The 21,146-nt window shown below is 57.5% G+C and overlaps 1 protein-coding gene across 8 annotated transcripts in view; it reads left to right on the top strand.

The window, feature by feature from the left end:
• Positions 1–21,146, top strand: part of LOC140479590 (uncharacterized protein KIAA1614-like) — a 102,327-nt gene that overhangs the window by 65,936 nt on the left and 15,245 nt on the right. For 6 of the 8 annotated variants that reach the window (XM_072573409.1, XM_072573405.1, XM_072573407.1 and 3 more), the window contains exons 6-7: positions 8,428–8,653; positions 17,541–17,781. In XM_072573409.1, the coding sequence (XP_072429510.1) occupies positions 8,428–8,653; positions 17,541–17,781 (467 nt within the window). The remainder of the gene's footprint in view (positions 1–8,427; positions 8,654–17,540; positions 17,782–21,146) is intronic. The other 2 variants (XM_072573406.1, XM_072573408.1) reach the window with 2 other exon arrangements.

The raw sequence follows: 21,146 nt of genomic DNA on the forward strand, positions 1-21,146 counted from the left end.
CACATTGCTCCCCGGGGGGACAGTACCGGGACACAGTGCTCCCCCAGGGGACTGTACTAGGACACATTGCTCCTTGGGGGGACAGTACTGGGACACAGTGCTCCCCTGGGGGGACAGTACTGGGGCACAGTGCTCCCTAGGGGGACAGTACCGGGACACAGTGCTCCCCGGGGGGACAGTACCAGGACACAATGCTCCCTGGGAGGACGGTACCGGGACACAGTGCTCCCCGGGGGGACAGTACCAGGACACAATGCTCCCCGGGGGGACAGTACTGGGGCACAGTGCTCCCTGGGGAGATATACCCGGAGACAGTGCTCCCCTGGGGGACAGTACCGGGACACAATGCTCCCCTGGGGGGACAGTCCCGGGACACAGTGCTCCCTGCGGGGACAGTACCGGGACACAATGCTCCCGGGGGGACAGTACCCGGACACAATGCTCCCCGGGGGGACAGTACTGGGACACAGTGCTCCCTGGGGGGACAGTACCGGGACACAGTGTTCCCCAAGAGGACAGTACTGGGACGCAGTGCTCCCAGGGGGGACAGTACCGGGACACAGTGCTCCCCTGGGGGACAGTACTGGGGCACAGTGCTCCCCTGGGGTGACAGTACCGGGACACAGTGCTCCCCTGGGGTGACAGTACCAGGACGCAGTGCTCCCCCAGGGGACAGTACCCGGACAAAGTGCTCCCTAGGGGACAGTACCGGGACACAGTGCTCCCTGGGGGGACAGTACCGGGGCACAGTGCTCCCCTGGGGGACAGTATCGGGACACAGTGCTCCCCTGGGGGACAGTATCGGGACACAGTGCTCCCCTGGGGCGACTGTATCGGGGCACAGTGCTCCCTGGGGGGACAGTACCGGGATACAATGCTCCCTGGTGGGACAGTACCGGGACACAATGCTCCTCGGGGGGACAGTACCGGGACACAGTGCTCCCTGGGGGGAAAGTACCCGAACACAGTGCTCCCCGGGGGGATAGTACCGGGACACAGTGCTCCCTGGCAGGACGGTACCGGGACACAGTGCTCCCCGGGGGGACAGTACCAGGACACAATGCTCCCCGGGGGGACAGTACCGGGACACAGTGCTCCCCGGGGGGATAGTACCAGGACACAGTGCTCCCTGAGGGGACTGTATCGGGACACAGTGCTCCCTGGGGGGACTGTATCGGGACACAGTGCTCCCCAGAGAGACAGTACCCGGACACAATGCTCCCCTGGGCGGAGAGTACTGCGACACAGTGCTCACGGGGGGGGGACAGTACCCGGACACAATGCTCCCCTGGGGGGACAGTCCCGGGACACAGTGCTTCCTGGGGGTCAGTAGCGGGACACAGTGCTCCCTGGGGGACAGTACCCGGACACAATGCTCCCCGGGGGGACAGTAGTGGGACACAGTGCTCCCTGGGGGGACAGTACCGGGACACAGTGTTCCCCAAGAGGACAGTACTGGGACGTAGTGCTCCCAGGGGGGACAGTACCGGGACACAATGCTCCCCTGGGGGGACAGTCCCGGGACACAGTGCTCCCTGGGGGGACAGTACCGGGACACAATGCTCCCCTGGGGGGACAGTCCCGGGACACAGTGCTTCCTGGGGGTCAGTAGCGGGACACAATGCTCCCTGGGGGACAGTACCCGGACACAATGCTCCCCGGGGGGACAGTACCGGGACACAGTGCTCCCTGGGGGGACAGTACCGGGACACAGTGCTCCCCTGGGGAACTGTACAGCGACACGGTGCTCCCTTGGGGAACTATACAGGGGCACAGTGCTCCCCTGGGGGACAGTACTGGGACACAGTGCTCCCCGGGGGGACAGTACCAGGACACAGTGCTCCCCGGGGGGACAGTACTGGGACACATTGCTCTCGGGGGGACAGTATCGGGACACAGTGCTCCCGGGGGGACAGTACCAGGACACAGTGCTCCCCGGGGGGACAGTACCAGGACACAGTGCACTCGGGGGGACAGTACCGGGACACAGTGCTCTCGGGGGGACTGTACCAGGACACAGTGCTCCCTGGGGGGACAGTACCGGGACACAGTGCTCCCTGGGGGGACAGTACCGGGACACAGTGCTTGCTGGGGGATAGTACAGGGACTCGGTGCTCCCTGGGGGGACTGTACCGGGACACAGTGCTCTCCTGGGGGACAGTACCGGGACACAGTGCTCTCGGGGGGACAGTACCGGGACACAGTGCTCCCGGGGGGACAGTACCAGGACACAGTGCTCCCCGGGGGGATAGTACCAGGACACAGTGCTCCCTGAGGGGACTGTATCAGGACACAGTGCTCCCTGGGGGGACTGTATCGGGACACAGTGCTCCCCAGAGAGACAGTACCCGGACACAGTGCTCCCCTGGGGGGACAGTACTGGGACACAGTGCTCCCCGGGGGGGTCAGTACCAGGACACAATGCTCCCTGGGAGGACGGTACCGGGACACAGTGCTCCCCGGGGGGACAGTACCAGGACACAATGCTCCCCGGGGGGACAGTACTGGGGCACAGTGCTCCCTGGGGAGATATACCCGGAGACAGTGCTCCCCTGGGGGACAGTACCGGGACACAATGCTCCCCTGGGGGGACAGTCCCGGGACACAGTGCTCCCTGCGGGGACAGTACCGGGACACAATGCTCCCGGGGGGACAGTACCCGGACACAATGCTCCCCGGGGGGACAGTACTGGGACACAGTGCTCCCTGGGGGGACAGTACCGGGACACAGTGTTCCCCAAGAGGACAGTACTGGGACGCAGTGCTCCCAGGGGGGACAGTACCGGGACACAGTGCTCCCCTGGGGGACAGTACTGGGGCACAGTGCTCCCCTGGGGTGACAGTACCGGGACACAGTGCTCCCCTGGGGTGACAGTACCAGGACGCAGTGCTCCCCCAGGGGACAGTACCCGGACAAAGTGCTCCCTAGGGGACAGTACCGGGACACAGTGCTCCCTGGGGGGACAGTACCGGGGCACAGTGCTCCCCTGGGGGACAGTATCGGGACACAGTGCTCCCCTGGGGGACAGTATCGGGACACAGTGCTCCCCTGGGGCGACTGTATCGGGGCACAGTGCTCCCTGGGGGGACAGTACCGGGATACAATGCTCCCTGGTGGGACAGTACCGGGACACAATGCTCCTCGGGGGGACAGTACCGGGACACAGTGCTCCCTGGGGGGAAAGTACCCGAACACAGTGCTCCCCGGGGGGATAGTACCGGGACACAGTGCTCCCTGGCAGGACGGTACCGGGACACAGTGCTCCCCGGGGGGACAGTACCAGGACACAATGCTCCCCGGGGGGACAGTACCGGGACACAGTGCTCCCCGGGGGGATAGTACCAGGACACAGTGCTCCCTGAGGGGACTGTATCGGGACACAGTGCTCCCTGGGGGGACTGTATCGGGACACAGTGCTCCCCAGAGAGACAGTACCCGGACACAATGCTCCCCTGGGCGGAGAGTACTGCGACACAGTGCTCACGGGGGGGGACAGTACTGGGACACAGTGTTCCCAGGGGTGACAGTACTGGGACACAGTGCTCCCCGGGGGGGACAGTACCAGGACACAGTGCTCCCCGGGGGGACAGTACCAGGACACAGTGCTCCCCTGGGGGGTCAGTACTGGGACACAGTGTTCCCAGGGGTGACAGTATCAGGACACAGTGCTCCCCTGGGGGCACAGTACCAGGACACAGTGCTCCCCTGGGGTACAGTACCCGGACACAGTGCTCCCGAGGGGACAATACCGGGACACAGTGCTCCCAGGGGGGACAGTACCAGGACACAGTGCTCCCCGGGGGGACAGTACCAGGACACAGTGCACCCGGGGGGACAGTACCGGGACAGAGTGCTCCCCTGGGGCGACTGTATTGGGGCACAGTGCTCCCCGGGGGGACAGTACCAGGACACAGTGCACCCGGGGGGACAGTACCAGGACACAGTGCTCCCTAAGGGACAGTACCGGGACACAGTGCTCCCCTGGGGCGACTGTATTGGGGCACAGTGCTCCCTGGGGGACAGTACCAGGACACAGTGCTCCCTAAGGGACAGTACCGGGACAGAGTGCTCCCCTGGGGCGACTGTATTGGGGCACAGTGCTCCCCGGGGGGACAGTACCGGGACACAGTGCTCCCTGGGGGACAGTACCGGGACACAGTGCTCCCTGGGGGACAGTACCGGGACACAGTGCGACCTGGGGGGCTAGTTCTAGGACACAGTGCACCTCTGGGTGACAGTACCGGGACACAGTGCTCCCCGGGGGGGACAGTACCGGGACATAATGCTCCCCGGGGGGACAGTACCGGGACATAGTGCTCCCCGGGGGGACAGTACCAGGACACAGTGCTCCCTGGGGGACAGTACCAGGACACAGTGCTCCCCGGGGGGACAGTACCAGGACACAGTGCTCCCCGGGGGGACATTACCAGGACATAGTGCTCCCCGGGGGGACAGTACCAGGACACAGTGCTCCCAGGGGGGACAGTACCAGGACACAGTGCTCCCAGGGGGGACAGTACCAGGACACTGTGCTCCCCGGGGGGACAGTACCAGGACACAGTGCTCCCTGGGGGACAGTACCAGGACACAGTGCTCCCCGGGGGGACTGTCCCGGGACACAGTGTTCCCCAAGGGGTCAGTACCAGGACACAGTGCACCCGGGGGGACAGTACCGGGACAGAGTGCTCCCCTGGGGCGACTGTATTGGGGCACAGTGCTCCCCGGGGGGACAGTACCGGGACACAGTGCTCCCTGGGGGACAGTACCAGGACACAGTGCTCCCTAAGGGACAGTACCGGGACAGAGTGCTCCCCTGGGGCGACTGTATTGGGGCACAGTGCTCCCCGGGGGGACAGTACCGGGACACAGTGCTCCCTGGGGGACAGTACCGGGACACAGTGCTCCCTGGGGGACAGTACCGGGACACAGTGCGACCTGGGGGGCCAGTTCTAGGACACAGTGCACCTCTGGGTGACAGTACCGGGACACAGTGCTCCCCGGGGGGGACAGTACCGGGACATAATGCTCCCCGGGGGGACAGTACCGGGACATAGTGCTCCCCGGGGGGACAGTACCAGGACACAGTGCTCCCTGGGGGACAGTACCAGGACACAGTGCTCCCCGGGGGGACAGTACCAGGACACAGTGCTCCCCGGGGGGACAGTACCAGGACACAGTGCTCTCTGGGGGGACAGTACCGGTACACAGTGCTCCCCGGGGGGACAGTACCGGGACACAGTGCTCCCTGGGGGACAGTACCAGGACACAATGCTCCCTGGGGGACAGTACCAGGACACAATGCTCCCTGGGGGACAGTACCAGGACACAGTGCTCTCTGGGGGGACAGTACCAGGACACAGTGCTCCCCGGGGGGACAGTACCGGGACACAGTGCTCCCTGGGGGACAGTACCAGGACACAATGCTCCCCGGGGGGACAGTACCAGGACACAGTGCTCCCTTGGGGGACAGTACACAGACACAGTGCTCCCAGGGGGGACAGTACCAGGACACAGTGCTCCCTGGGGGACAGTACCAGGACACAGTGCTCCCCGGGGGGACAGTACCGGGACACAGTGCTCCCAGGGGGGAGAGTACCGGAGCATAATGCTCTCTGGGCTTGGTGCTGGAGCAGAATGCCTGGGAGCCCGTACTTGCCCTCATCCTTGATAATCTGCTGGCTGCAGATGCATCTCCAGGTTGGGAAAAGTAACCGCAGCAAAGTGCTTGTGGAGCGGAACTCCCACCTCCATATTGAAAATTCCCTCCGTCGTGTCATGTGGTACTAACACCGTGCGGAATAGGACAGAATTCAAACAGATCTCGCAACTCCCGACTGACCTTCCCTGAGGTGCTGTGGGACATTAACAGCAGCAGAATTCTGCTCCAGCCCAGTCCACAACCTGATAACAAGAGGTGATGGGAGACTCAGTGAAAAGGGAAACTGAGTTAATGTTTGGGGTCCGATATGCCTCCTTTTCGGAACTGAAAGGAGCTGGAGAGCTTTTAAATCTGTTTGCGGAGGGAGAGAGTGAGTAAGTGGAACAAATGATGTGGATCCTACAATCAAAAGACAGCGGGAGTGATAATGGTGGGAGCAGCAGGAAGCCATCCAGCCCATTGAGTCTACTTCACCATCCAATGAGGTCAAGGCTGACGTGATAATCCTCAACTCCACTCTTCCGCCTTTTCCCCTCCTGATTTAAAAAGATCAGTCTCTCTCCCTCAGCCTTGAACGCACATAATGACCCAGCCTCGCCAGCCGTCTGCGGGAAAGAGTTCCGCACGTTCGCGGCCGTCTCAGAGAACGAATCCCTCATCATCTCGCTCAGAAATGGGTGCCCCCTTGTTCTGAGATGGTGCCGCCTGACCCTTGACTTTCCCACAAGGTGAAATGGCCCCTCTCCGTCACGTTCCCTCAAGAATCTCCTGTGTTTCAAGAAGGTCTCTTCTTATTCTTCCGAACCCCATTGAGTGTATGTCCAACCTACTCCACCTCTTCTCACAAGGCAGTCCCTCCATTCCCAGGAACAGCCGAGTGACTCCCTTCTGCACTGCCTCCAAGCCAGTGTATCTTTGTATCCCGGCTGTGGTTTCATTGCATAGTTTTAGCAAAGCCTCCATATTTTATATTCCATCCCCATTGAAATAAAGAATGGCATTCCATTTGGTTTCCCTATTATCTGCTGAACTTGGACGCTAGCTTTTCGAGATCTACGCGCGATCGCTCCCAAATCCCCCGTCTGCTGCAGTTCCCTGCAGTCTTTCTCCATGTAAATAGTATTCAGCTCCTCTATTCTTCCTGCCAAAGGGAGCAGCCTTACACTCGACCACACAGTATGTTATGGCAGAGCTAACTCAGTAGGGCTGGCTGACCCACTGCTTCTCCTTTATGTTACGGTCTTAAAATGTTTGACACCATTCCAGGACAAAGCAGCCCGCCTGATTGGCACATCCACTACCCCCCCCCCTCCCCCACCGCCACCACCGACATTCAGTAGCAGCGGTGTGTACCATCTACAAGATGCACTGCGGAAATTTACCCCAAAGATCCTCAGACAGCACCTTCCAAACCCACGACCACTCCCATCGAGAAGGGCAAGGGCAGCAGAGAACACTGTCCCCTGCAAGTCCTCAGCTGAGCCATTCATCATTCCTGACTTGGAACCACATCGTCGTTCCTTCAGTGTCACCAGTGGGAGGTCTACCTGCCCCAAGTGCACTGCAGTGGTTCAGCACAGAACCACTTTCTCAAGGGCAATTGGGAGGGAAATAAATAGGCGCCCAGCCAGGGACACTCACATCCCATGACAGAGCAGGACATCTCGCAGACTGATCTGAAACATGGTTTTATTGAGTTGTTACGGCTTGTATTCCTCCTTTTCTATGACATGGGTGTTGAGGACTGTACTTAGTGGATACTGGGTGAATAGCTATCTGCGATCAATAGGGGACATCGAGCAGAGTAGGTGTACACAGGGACACAGGCTGGATTCATGACCGTGTAGGGGCAGGGGTTGTCTGGGGGGGGGGACATGATGGTGCAGATGGGGTCTGGATGGGACATGGGTTGGCATGGGGAAACGTGGGGCTCATTGGTGGAACAGTGTCTCGGAGTGGACATGAAGGAGGCGTGAGGATCAGAGGGGACATGGGGTAGGTGAGAGGGCATGGGGAGGAGGGGAGGGTGTGAGAACATTGATTGGCGTGGGGCTGCGTCCCCCCCCCCCCCCCCCCCCCCCCCCCAACCCCACCCCCCGTCCCCGAACTGAGGCAGGTTCATCTCCGCAGGCCCCACTCACTGCCTTGGGTTTGTTAAGGATGCTGCCTGGATTGAATTTACCCGACTCTCCTGCACATTCACCAAACCCCTGACCATTCTCCCCTGTTCTACAGCAAACCTTGAGTAAATGCCAGTCAGAGGTGGGTCTTGAGCGAGGGGTTAGTTTGTGCATTGAGTTTTATTCAAAACCTTCACTGTATTCCTCCCCAAATGTGTTAAAACCATGTATTCCCAGTAACATGCTGGTACAGCCTCTCTCACACTCACTCTCTCTCTCTCACTCTCTCTCTCCCTCTCACTCCCTCTCCCCCTCTCTCTCTCACACACACTCTCTCTCACTCCCTCTCTCTCTCTCACTTTGACTTTTTCTCACTCGCAGTCTCACACCCTCTCTCTCACTCCTTCTCCCTCTCCATCTCCCTCTCTCTCTCAATCTGACTCTCTGTCTCTCCCTCTCTCTCTCTCACTCCCTCTCTCTCTCTCTCAACTCCCTCTCTCTCCCTCTCTGTCTCCCTCTCTCTTTCACTCTCCCTCTCTCACTCCCTCTCTCTCCCTCTCACTCTGTCTGTCTGTCTCTCTGAACTCTCTCTCATTCCCTCTCTCTCACTGACTCTCTCCCTCTCACTCTCTCTCTCTCCATTTTAGCAGGCAGGGAGCTGACAACAGTGAAGATATGGCCCCACGCCAGCACTGACAGATCGGAGGTGCCAACTCCAGTTGGAACATCAGATCTGGGTGAGTGCCAGAGGTTGGCACAGCCTCCTGAAACAGGCCCCATTGCCGCTGAGCCCAACACCAGGCCAGGCGTCAGCAGAGAGAGTCCTAACCACCACTCGAACAGCCGGCCTTCAGAGGACAACCAGGAACCAGGGTGAGTCTGTGTTTCGTTTTCGCTTTGTGGGGACCAAGTGTCTTCTCTGTGCCCCACCTCCCAAGTAGGCCTCAGGCTCCAGACCTCAAGGCCCAGAAGCAGTTTGACAAGCTTCAGTGGGTCCTGCGTTTGCCACAGTAATGGGTCAGTTCCAGAGAGTGTTCATTGTGTGAGGACACAACTATCAATGAAAAGGCAGCAGCTCCATCAGCCGGGCCTCAATAGGGAGCACTCTCCCTTTGGCCTCACACATCATCCAGGCTGAGAATGCAGTGTGGTACTGAGGGAGGGCTGCACTGTCAGAGGGTCAATACTGAGGGAGGGCCGCACTGTCGGAGGGTCAATACTGAGGGAGGGCTGCACTGTCAGAGGGTCAATACTGAAGGAGGGCCGCACTGTCGGAGGGTCAATACTGAGGGAGGGCCACTGTCGGAGGGTCAATACTGAGGGAGGGCCGCACTGTCGAAGGGTCAGTACTGAGCGAGGGCCGCACTGTTGGAGGGTCAATACTGAGGGAGGGCCGCACTGTCGGAGGGTCAGTGCTGAGGGAGGGCTGCACTGTCAGAGGGTCAATACTGAGGGAGGGCCGCACTGTCGGAGGGTCAGTGCTGAGGGAGGGCCGCACTGTCATAGGGTCAATACTGAGGGAGGGCCGCACTGTCGGAGGGTCAGTACTGAGCGAGGGCCGCACTGTTGGAGGGTCAATACTGATGGAGGGCCGCACTGTCGGAGGGTCAATACTGAGGGAGGGCCGCACTGTCAGAGGGTCAATACTGAGGGAGGGCCGCACTGTCAGAGGGTCAATACTGAGGGAGGGCCGCACTGTCAGAGGGTCAATACTGAGGGAGGGCCGCATACTGAGGGAGGGCCGCACTGTCGGAGGGTCAATACTGAGGGAGGGCGCACTGTTGGAGGGTCAATACTGAGGGAGGGCCGCACTGTTGGAGGGTCAATACTGATGGAGGGCCGCACTGTCGGAGGGTCAATACTGAGGGAGGGCTGCACTGTCAGAGGGTCAATACTGAGGGAGGGCTGCACTGTCAGAGGGTCAATACTGAGGGAGGGCCGCACTGTCGGAGGGTCAATACTGAGGGGAGGCCGCACTGTCGGAGGGTCGGTGCTGAGGGAGTGCTGCACTGTCGGAGGGTCAGTGCCGAGGGAGGGCTGCACTATTGGAGGGTCAGTACTGAGCGAGGGCTGCACTGTCAGAGGGTCAGTACTGAGGGAGTGGTGCACTGTTGGAGGGTCAGTACTGAGGGAGTGGTGGACATTTGGAGGGTCAGTACTGAGCGAGGGCTGCACTGTCAGAGGGTCAGTACTGAGGGAGTGGTGCACTGTTGGAGGGTCAGTACTGAGGGAGTGGTGCACATTTGGAGGGTCAGTACTAAGGGAGCGCTGCACTGTCAGAGGGTCAGTACTGAGGGAGTGGTGCACAGTTTGAGGGTCAGTACTGAGGGAGTGCTGCGCGGTTGGAGGGTCAGTACTGAGGGAGTGCTGCACTGTCGGAGGGTCAGTACTGAGAGAAGGGCCACACTGTTGGAGGGTCAGTATGGAGGGAGTGCTGCACTGTCGGAGGGTCAGTGCCAAGGGAGGGCCGCACTGTTGGAGGGTCAGTACTGAGTGAGGGCTGCACTGTCAGAGGGTCAGTACTGAGAGAGGGCCACACTGTCGGAAGGTCAGTACTGATAGGGTGGTGCACTGTCAGAGGGTCAGTACTGAGGGAGGGCCGCACTGTCGAAGGGTCAGTGCTGAGTGAGGGTCGCACTGTCACAGGGTCAGTACTGATGGAGGGCCGCACTGTCACAGGGTCAGTACTGAGGGAGGGCCGTACTGTCAGAGGGTCAGTGCTGAGGGAGTGTCGCACTGTCACAGGGTCAGTGCTGAGGGAGTGCCGCACTGTCAGAGGGTCAGTACTGAGGGAGCGCCGCACTGTCAGAGGGTCAGTGCTGAGGGAGGGCCGCACTGTCAGAGGGTCAGTGCTGAGGGAGTGTCGCACTGTCAGAGGGTCAGTGCTGAGGGAGGGCCGCACTCTCAGAGGGTCAGTATTGAGGGATGGCCGCACTCTCAGAGGGTCAGTGCTGAGGGAGGGCTGCACTCTCAGAGGGTCAGTCCTGAGGGAGGGCCGCACTGTCAGAGGGTCAGTACTAAGGGAGCGCCGCACTGTCGGAGGGTCAGTGCTGAGGGAGCACGGCACTGTCGGAGGGTCAGTGCTGAGGGATGGCTGCACTCTCAGAGGGTCAGTCCTGAGGGAGGGCCAGACTGTCAAAGGGTCAATACTGAGGGAGGGCCGCACTGTCACAGGGTCAGTACTGAGGGAGTGCAGCACAGTCAGAGAGTCATTACTGCGGGAGGACGCACTGTCGGAAGGTCAGTGCTGAGGGAGCGCCGCACTGTCACAGGGTCAATACTGAGGGAGGGCCGCACTGTCAGAGGGTCAGTACTCAGGGAGGGCCGCACTGTCAGAGGGTCAGTGTTGAGGGAGTGCCGCACTGTCAGAGGGTCAGTGCTGAGGGAGTGCCACACTTTTGGTGGGTCAGTGCTGAGGGAGTGCCGCACTATCACAGGGTCAGTGCTGAGGGAGTACCGCACTGTCGGAGGGTCAGTGCTGAGGGAGGGCCGGACTGTCAGAGGGTCAGTGCTGAGGGAGGACCGCACTGTCGGAGGGTCAGTACTGAGGGAATGTTGCACTGTCGGAGGGTCAGTCCTGAGGGAGGGCCGCACTGTCACAGGGTTAGTACTGAGAGAGGGCCGTACTGTCAGAGGGTCAGTACTGAGGGAATGCCGCACTGTCAGAGGGTCAGTACTGAGGGAGGGCCACACTGTCACTGGGTCAGTACTGAGGGAGAGCCGCACTGTCGGAGGGTCAGTGCTGAGGGAGCGCCGCACTGTCACAGGGTCAATACTGAGGGAGGGCCGCACTGTCAGAGGGTCAGTACTGAGGGAGGGCCGCACTGTCAGAGGGTCAGTGCTGAGGGAGGGCCGCACTGTCAGAGGGTCAGTGCTGAGGGAGCGCCGCACTGTCGGAGGGTCAGTGCTGAGGGAGCACTGCACTGTCGGAGGGTCAGTGCTGAGGGATGGCTGCACTCTCAGAGGGTCAGTCCTGAGGGAGGGCCAGACTGTCAAAGGGTCAGTACTGAGGGAGGGCCGCACTGTCAGAGGGTCAGTCCTGAGGGAGGGCCGCACTGTCAGAGGGTCAGTGCTGAGGGAGGGCCGCACTGTCAGAGGGTCAGTGCTGAGGGAGCGCCGCACTGTTGGAGGGTCAGTGCTGATGGAGTGCTGCACTGTCGGAGGGTCAGTGCTGAGGGAGGGCTGCACTGTCGGAGGGTCAGTCCTGAGGGAGTGCCGCACTGTCACAGGGTTAGTACTGAGGGAGGGCCGCACTGTCAGAGGGTCAGTACTGAGGGAGGGCCACACTGTCACTGGGTCAGTACTGAGGGAGAGCCGCACTGTCAGAGGGTCAGTACTGAGGGAGAGCTGCACTGTCGGAGGGTCAGTGCTGAGGGAGCGCCGCACTGTCACAGGGTCAATACTGAGGGAGGGCCGCACTGTCAGAGGGTCAGTACTCAGGGAGGGCCGCACTGTCAGAGGGTCAGTGCTGAGGGAGGGCCGCACTGTCAGAGGGTCAGTGCTGAGGGAGGGCCGCACTGTCGGAGGGTCAGTGCTGATGGAGTGCTGCACTGTCTCAGGGTTAGTACTGAGGGAGGGCCGCACTGTCAGAGGGTCAGTACTGAGGGAGGGCCGCACTCTCAGAGGATCAGTACTGAGGGAGTGCCGCACTGTCGATTGGTCAGTACTGAGGGAGGGCCGCACTGCCGGAGGGTCAGTACTGAGGGAGGGCCGCACTGTCGGAGGGTCAGTACTGAGGGAGGGCCGCACTGTCGGAGGGTCAGTACTGAGGGAGGGCCGCACTGTCGGTGGGTGAGTACTGAGGGAGGGCCGCACTGTCGGAGGGTCAGTGCTGAGGGAGAGCCGCACTGTTGGAGGGTCAGTGCTGAGGGAGAGCCGCACTGTCGGAGGGTCAGTGCTGAGGGAGAGCCGCACTGTCGGAGGGTCAGTACTGAGGGAGGGCCGCACTGTCGGAGGGTCAGTACTGAGGGAAGGCCGCACTGTCGGAGGGTCAGTACTGAGGGAAGGCCGCACTGTCGGAGGGTCAGTACTGAGGGAGGGCCGCACTGTCAGAGGGTCAGTACTGAGGGAGGGCCGCACTGTCGGAGGGTCAGTACTGAGGGAAGGACGCACTGTCGATTGGTCAGTACTGAGGGAGGGCCGCACTGTTGGAGGGTCAGCACTGAGGGAGGGCCGCACTGTCGGAGGGTCAGTACTGAGGGAAGGCCGCACTGTCGGAGGGTCAGTACTGAGGGAGGGCCGCACTGTCGGAGGGTCTGTACTGAGGGAGGGCCGCACTGTCGGAGGGTCAGTGCTGAGGGAGAGCCGCACTGTCGGAGGGTCAGTACTGAGGGAGGGCCGCACTGTCGGAGGGTCAGTACTGAGGGAAGGCCGCACTGTCGGAGGGTCAGTACTGAGGGAGGGCCGCACTGTCGGAGGGTCAGTACTGAGGGAAGGCCGCACTGTCGGAGGGTCAGTACTGAGGGAGGGCCGCACTGTCGGAGGGTCAGTACTGAGGGAGGGCCGCACTGTCGGAGGGTCAGTACTGAGGGAAGGCCGCACTGTCGATTGGTCAGTACTGAGGGAGGGCCGCACTGTCGGAGGGTCAGTACTGAGGGAGGGCCGCACTGTTGGAGGGTCAGTACTGAGGGAAGGCCGCACTGTCGGAGGGTCAGTACTGAGGGTGGGCCACACTGTCGGAGGGTCAGTACTGAGGGAGGGCCGCACTGTCGGAGGGACAGTGCTGAGGGAGAGCCGCACTGTCGGAGGGTCAGTACTGAGGGAGGGCCGCACTGTCGGAGGGTCAGTACTGAGGGAGGGCCGCACTGTCAGAGGGTCAGTACTGAGGGAGGGCCGCACTGTCGGAGGGTCAGTACTGAGGGAAGGCCGCACTGTCAGAGGGTCAGTACTGAGGGAGCGCCGCACTGTCGGAGGGTCAGTACTGAGGGAGGGCCGCACTGTTGGAGGGTCAGTACTGAGGGAAGGCCGCACTGTCGGAGGGTCAGTACTGAGGGAGGGCCGCACTGTCGGAGGGTCAGTACTGAGGGAGGGCCGCACTGTCGGAGGGTCAGTGCTGAGGGAGAGCCGCACTGTCGGAGGGTCAGTACTGAGGGAGGGCCGCACTGTCGGAGGGTCAGTTCTGAGGGAGGGCCGCACTGTCGGAGGGTCAGTGCTGAGGGAGAGCCGCACTGTCGGAGGGTCAGTACTGAGGGAGGGCGGCATTGTCGGAGGGTCAGTACTGAGGGAGAGCTGCACTGTCGGAGGGTCAGTACTGAGGGAGGGCCGCACTGTCGGAGGGTCAGTACTGAGGAAGGGCCGCACTGTCAGAGGGTCAGTACTGAGGGAGGGCCGCACTGTCGGAGGGTCAGTACTGAGGGAAGGCCGCACTGTCAGAGGGTCAGTACTGAGGGAGCGCCGCACTGTCGGAGGGTCAGTGCTGTGGGAGGGCCGCACTGTTGGAATTACTGTCTTTCACCATTACACTGAAATCTTGCCTTCCTTGTCAGCACCACTTTAAAGATCCCAGAATACTTTGGGAGAAGAAGTAGGGAGTTATTTCGGGGCCAGTATTTATTCTTCAACAACATCAGTGCATATGGCTGTTTGTGGGATATTGCTGTTCGGAGATTGGTGGCCATATATGCACCATTACGACAGTGATCATAATTAAAGAGGACTTCAAGGCTGTGAAGCACTTTGGGATGTCCCTACATCTGATCATTGCCAAAGCAGGTTAATTTGTTTCAAGTTCAGGGAAATGCTGACAGTAACAATCCTCCTGAAGTTGAGTTTCTACCAAGTCAAGAGACTAATTACAGAAGCTATGGTTCTCCTTACACAGATTGAAACTGAAAAGAGAATGTAGTTCATTCACCTCCTGACTCCCCTTGTGCCTGTCCACCATCGACAAGGCACAAGTCAGGAGTGTGATGGGATACTCCCCACCTGCCTGGATGGGTGCAGCTCCAATAACACTCAAGAAGCTCAACACCATCCAGGACAAAGCAGCCACTTGATTGGCACCACATCCGCAAACATCCACTCCCTCCACCACCGACGCTCATGAGTAATTGTACGAACTATCTAAGATGCAGAGCAGAAATTCACCAAAGATCCTCAGGCAGCATCTTCCAATCCCACGATCACTTCCATCTAGAAGTACAAGGGCAGCAGATACATGGAAACACTATCACCTGAAAGTTCCCTCCAATCCTTGGTTTCTTGATGCCACACTCGGTTGAATGCAGCCTTGATGTCAAGGGGGGCTGTCACTCTCACCCTTCCCTCTGGAATTGAGCTCCTTTGTCCATGTTTGAACCAAGGCTGTAATGAGGTCAGAAGCTGAGTGACCCTGGTGCAACCCAAACTGGGCATCACTGAGCAGGTTATTGCTGAGCAGGTGCTGCTCGATCGCGGTGTTGGTGACACCTTCCATTGCTTTCCGGATGATGGAGAGTAAGATTGATTGGGTGGTAATCGGCCGGGTTGGATTTGTCCTGATTTTTGCGTACAGGACGTACCCGGGCAATTTTCCACATTGTCGAGTAGATACCAGTGTAGTAACTGTGCTGGAACAGCTTGGCTAGGGGGAGCGGCAAGTTCTGGAGCCCAAGTCTTCAGTATTGTTGCCGGAATGTTGTCAGGGCCCATAGCCCTGATAGTATCCATTCCCTCCAACCGTTTCTTGGTAACACGTGGTGTGAATCGGATTGGCTGAAGACTGGTGTAGGCCAATTTAGCCCCTCAAGCCTGCACCACCATTTAAGATGATCTTGGCCGATCTCATCTCATCCTTAACTCCAATTTCCAGCCTGCTGTCCGTAACCCTTCCAACCCATTATTAATTAAAAGTCTGTCTATCTCCTCCTTAAATTTACCCAGTGTCCTGGCATCGACCGCAATCTGAGGTATTGAACTCCACAGATTTGCGACCCTTTGAGAGAAGTAACTGCTCCTCCTCTCTGACTTAAATCTGTCGACCCCTATCCTAAAACAATAACCACTCCTTCCAGATTGCTCCACGTGAGGAAACATCCTCTCCACGTTTACTTTGTCAATCCCCTTTCACATCTTACATACCTCAGTTAGGTCTCCACTCATCCTTCTAAATTCCAGAGTGTCGGCCAAAACCGCTCAATCTCTCCTCATAAGGCAAGCCTTTCATCTCTGGAATGAATCGTGTGAACCTTCTCTGAGCTACCACCAACACAACTCTCTCCCTCCCCAGCTGAGGAAGGTAATGCTGGGGACCACTCGGGGAGGCTGAGTTGGATCATCCACATGGCACTTCTGGCTGAAGATTCCTCTGACTGCATCAGCCTTATCCTTTGCCTTGGGCTCTTCCATTATCATGGTGGCTGCTTGTGGAGCCTCCTCCCTCCAGTGAGATGTTTGATTGTACACCACCCGTTCACAACTGGATGTGGCAGGACTGCAGAGCTTAGAACGGATCTGTTGGTCGTGAGATCGCTTAGCTCTATCGCCTGCTGCTTATGCTGCTTGGCATGCAAGTAGTCCCATTTGTAGATTGATACCTTACTTCTAAGCAATGGTCACTAGACCCCCCCCCAACTCTTATCTCCGATTTCTCTCTGCAGATGCTGCCAGATCTGTTGAGATTTTCCAGCAATTTCCGTTTTTGCACCTCGCCTTCAGGTATGCTCCTGGCATGCCCTCCTGCACTCTCCACTGAACCAGGGTCGATCCCCTGTCTTGATGGTAACGGTTGAGTGGGGGATATGCCGGGCCATGAGGTTACAGATGGTGCTGGAGCACAATTCTGCTGCTGTTGATGGCCCACAGCGCCCTCAGGGATGCCCAGTCTTGAGTTGCTAGATCTGTTTTGAAGTCTGCCCCATTTAGCAGTGATAGTGCCACACAACACAATGGAGGGTATTCTCAATGTGAAGGTGGGACTTTGTCTGTACAAGAACTGTGTGGTGGTCACTCTAACCGATACTGTCATGGACAGATGTTTTTGCAGTTGTTAAGGATGAGGTCAAGTATATTTCGCCCTCTTGTTGTCTCCCTCACCACCTGTCGCAGACCCAGTCCAGCAGCGATATTGTTTAAGGACCCGACCAGCTTGATCAGTGGTACTGCTGCCGAGCCACTCTTGGTGGACAATGAAATGTTTACACAGACATGTTGATCTCAGGACTATTCTGTTAGCGTTTATTGTGAGCTCTCCACACTGGATTTGTAAGACCAGTATTTATTGCCTGTCCCTAATTGCCCTTGACCTGAAAGGCGTGCTGTGCTTTCTGAGGGTTGTTAAGCGTCATGTTGTTGCGTGGGGGTGGAGTCAAACTTTAGGCTAGGCCACGCTCAGGTAGATAGAGGTTCTGTTTTTGACAGAATCTGACAGCTGCACGGCCACTTGCTGCACTTATCCACCGTTTGAAGTTCTCGATCTTTCTAAACAGGATTAACCTTCTGTAAACCCAGAAACCTCCCGTCCTCTGGATTACCGCCCAGCCAACAGATTAGCTGCAAACATCCGCTACCAGAGCAGGGACCCTGTATGTTGATTCCTGCTTTCACGTGTGTGTGTTTGTGTGTGTGTGGGGTCACTGCCCCAGTGGGAGGAATTGGAGCAGCCAACTGATGCACAGCAAGATCCCACAGAGCAGCAGTGAGATAACAGCAGCATCGCCACTTTACAGAGATTACACCCTGTGTGACTGACCCTCCCGGAGTGAGCATCCCCCTCCCCCTCCCCCACCTGTTCCTTGTCTACAGTAGGAGCTGTCTGTGACTGACCCTCTGTTTTGTTGTGCAGAGACCCCAGCAACAGCCCCCGAGGTCAGTGCATTACCGAGAGCCAGCAGAGACCGCGCTCTGCCCTGAGAGCCTTCTTCTCTTCCCTTGGACACAACACTGTCAGGAAGCTCAGCAGGATCCGCTCAGCCAGTATGGAGCAGCTTAGCCCCCGGTCGGCAGACCCTCGGCCTACAGCCCCGAGGAGCGAGGAGGTCAAAGCGAGGCTGAGGAAGAGTCCTTCTCTCCAGTCTCTCCAGCTGGTGGGTACTACGGCCCTCACTGAGATCCAGCGTCAAATTCCACCGTTCAGTCGTTCCCGATCGTACTTACCCTGCACCTCCTCCATCTTTTACACAGGATGTAGAAACTCTGCAAAAAAAAATTCAAAGGGACAATAGACAGTAAATAATTAGCAAGAAAGATTGAAGGCTGGGAAGACCAAAAGGTGACCTCACCGAGGTGTTTGAAAATTACAGACGAGTCTGCTTATTGTGGAGATGGTGTTGGCAGTCCAGACCAAGGGGCTATAAACATGTACAGGAGCACAGGCCATTCAGCCCCTCAAGCCTTGAATTAGGTTATGGATGGCCTGTCACCTGTCCCCTCAGCCAACCTTCAGATAATCAGGGATGAATCCATAGGGAGTTCAGGGGAAACGAACAAAAACTGACAGGGTGGTGAGTCTGCAGGTCTCACTATTGCCTGGGATTAGATTAGATTCTCTACAGTGTGGAAACAGGCCCTTCGGCCCAACACACCCACACCACCCCTCCGAAGAGAAACCCATTTCCCTACCCGATATTTAGCCCTGACGAATGCACCTAACACTGTGGGCAATTTAGCACTGCCGATTCACCTGACCTGCACACCTTTGGATTGTGGGAGGAAACCGGAGCACCCGGAGGAAATCCCACGCAGACACGGGGAGAACGTGCAAACTCCATACAGTCAGGTGGGAATCGAACCCAGGACCCTGATGCTGTGAGGCAGCAGTGCTAACCACTGAGCCACCACGTGCGCTGATGGAGACGACTTAGGGTCAGGTTGATCTGCCGTGATCCTACCGAGTGCTGGAGTAAGCTCAAAAGGCTGAATGGCCCACTCCTGCTCGCGGATTCTGTGCACACAGCCTATTTCTGTGCTGCTCATTTGGTCTTCAGGAGCCTGGGGATCTGGCAGCACGTGAGCTCCCCCTGCTGGGCTTTCTAAGAATGGTTATCATGCAGCCAGCCCGCACCTCAGACTGATGTGGGGGTGCCAGTGTTGAACTGGAGCGTACAAAGTTAAAAAAAAATCACACAACACCAGGTTGTAGTCCAACAGGTTTATTTGGAAGCACTAGCTTTCGGAGCACTGCTCCTTCATCAGGTGGTTGTGGAGTATAAAATCATAAAACACAGAATTTATAGCAAATGTTTGCAGTGTGATGCAACAAAATGACATATTGAGAAACAGTCCAGGGATTTTTCAATATATCATTTCAGTTGCATGACACTGGAATACATCCAGGGAAGTTATTTGGGTGGAACTGAGAAATAAGAAAGGGATGATCACCTTATTGGGATTGGATTATAGACCCCCTAATAGTCAGAGGGAAATTGAGAAACAAACTTGTAAGGAGATCTCCGTTATCTCTAAGAATAATAGGGTGGTTCTGGTAGGGGATTTTGACTTTCCAAATACAGACTGGGACTGCCATAGTGTTAAGGGTTTCGATGGAGAGGAATTTGTTAAATGTGTACAAGAAAAATTTCTGATTCAGTATGTGGATGTACCTACTAGAGAAGGTGCAAAACTTGACCTACTCTTGGGAAATAAGGCAGGGCGGGTGACTGAGGTGTCAGTGGGGGAGCACTTTGGGGCCAGTGACCATAATTCTATTCGTTTTAAAATAGTGATGGAAAAGGATAGACCAGATCTAAAAGTTGAAGTTCTAAATTGGAGGAAGGCCAATTTTGATGGAACTTTCAAAAGCTGATTGGAGGCAGATGTTTGCAGGTAAAGAGACGGCTGGAAAATGGGAGGCCTTCAAAAATGCAATAACGAGAGTCCAGAGAAAGTATATTCCTGTCAGGGTGAAAGGAAAGGCTGGTTGGTATAGGGAATGCTGGATGACTAGAGAAATTGAGGGTTTGGTTAAGAAAAAGAAGGAAGCATATGTCAGGTAGCTAGATTACTTACAGTGTGGAAACAGGTCCTTTTGGCCCAACAAGTCCATGCCAACCCTCCGAAGAGCAACCCACCCAGACCCATTCCCCTACATTTACCCCTACACCTTACACTACGAGCAATTTAGCATGGCCAATTCACCTAACCTGCACATTTTGGACTGTGGGAGGAAACCCACATAGAGAGAATATGCAAACTCCACACAGACAATTGCCTGAGGCAAGAATTGAACCTGGGTCTCTGGCACAATGAGGCAGCAGCACTAACCACTGTGCCACCGTATAGACAGGATGGATCGAGTGAATCCTATGAAGTGTATAAAGGCAGTAGGAGTATACCTAAGAGAGAACTCAGGAGGGCAAAAAGGGGACACGAGATAGCTTTGGCAACTAGAGTTAAGGAGAATCCAAAGGGTTTCTACAAATACATTAAGGACAAAAGGGTAACTGGGGAGAGAATAGGGTCTCTCAAAGATCAGCAAGGTGGCCTTTGTGTGGAGATGCAGGAGATGGGGGAGATACTAAATGAGTATTTTGCATCAGTGTTTACTATGGGGAAGGACATGGAAGATGTAGAATGTAGGGAAATAGATGGTGACATCTTGCAAAATGTCCGTATTACAGAGGAGGAGGTGCTGGATGTCTTGAAACGGGTAAAGGTGGATAAATCCAAAGGGTCTTTTTCTGTGCTGTACATCTCTATGACTCTATGACCTCCTCCCATCTCATTTCCTGCATCCGTTGCACTCGGTGTGCTCTCCGCTACATCGGGGGGGGGGGGGGGGGGGCCAAGTGCCAACTCGTGGAACATTTCAGGGACCCAAACACCCCTGCTGCCCTGTGGCCGACCACTTCAACTCCCCCTCACTCCCCCAAGGGCATGAAAGTCCTGGGCCGCCCCCCACTGCAAATCATCCTCCACTTCGGAACCCGACAACCACACGGCATCAACATAGACTTCACTAGTTCCCTAATCTCCCCAAACCCCACCTCATTCCAGATCCAACCCTCCAACTCGACACCACCCCCTGACCTGTCCATCTTCCTTCCAACCTATGCGCTCCAGCCTTTCACAATCACAATCACCCCGCCACCTCCCTCCACCTATTGCCTTCTCACCTACCTTCTCCCCCCAGCCCACCCCCACACCCCTATTTATATCTCAACCCCCCCACCCCCACCACCAAACCCCCCCCCCACCCCACATTCCTGATAAAAGGTTTAGGCTGGAACTGTCAACTCTCCTGCTCCTCGGATGCTGCCTGCCCTGCTGTGCTTTTCCAGCGCCACACTTTTCGACTCTGACTCTCCAGCATCTGCCATCCCAACTTTCTCCTAACCCTGTCCAAGACCGGTTACACCCGGAACATCGACGCCTCCACCTCCTGATGCCGCCTGGCTTGCTGAGTTCTTCCAGCTTCCTGCCTGTCTTGCATTGCTTAGGCCAGGACATTGTT

This window comes from Chiloscyllium punctatum, chromosome 7 (assembly GCF_047496795.1).
Source record: "Chiloscyllium punctatum isolate Juve2018m chromosome 7, sChiPun1.3, whole genome shotgun sequence".
NCBI classification, from domain to species: Eukaryota; Metazoa; Chordata; class Chondrichthyes; order Orectolobiformes; family Hemiscylliidae; genus Chiloscyllium; species Chiloscyllium punctatum.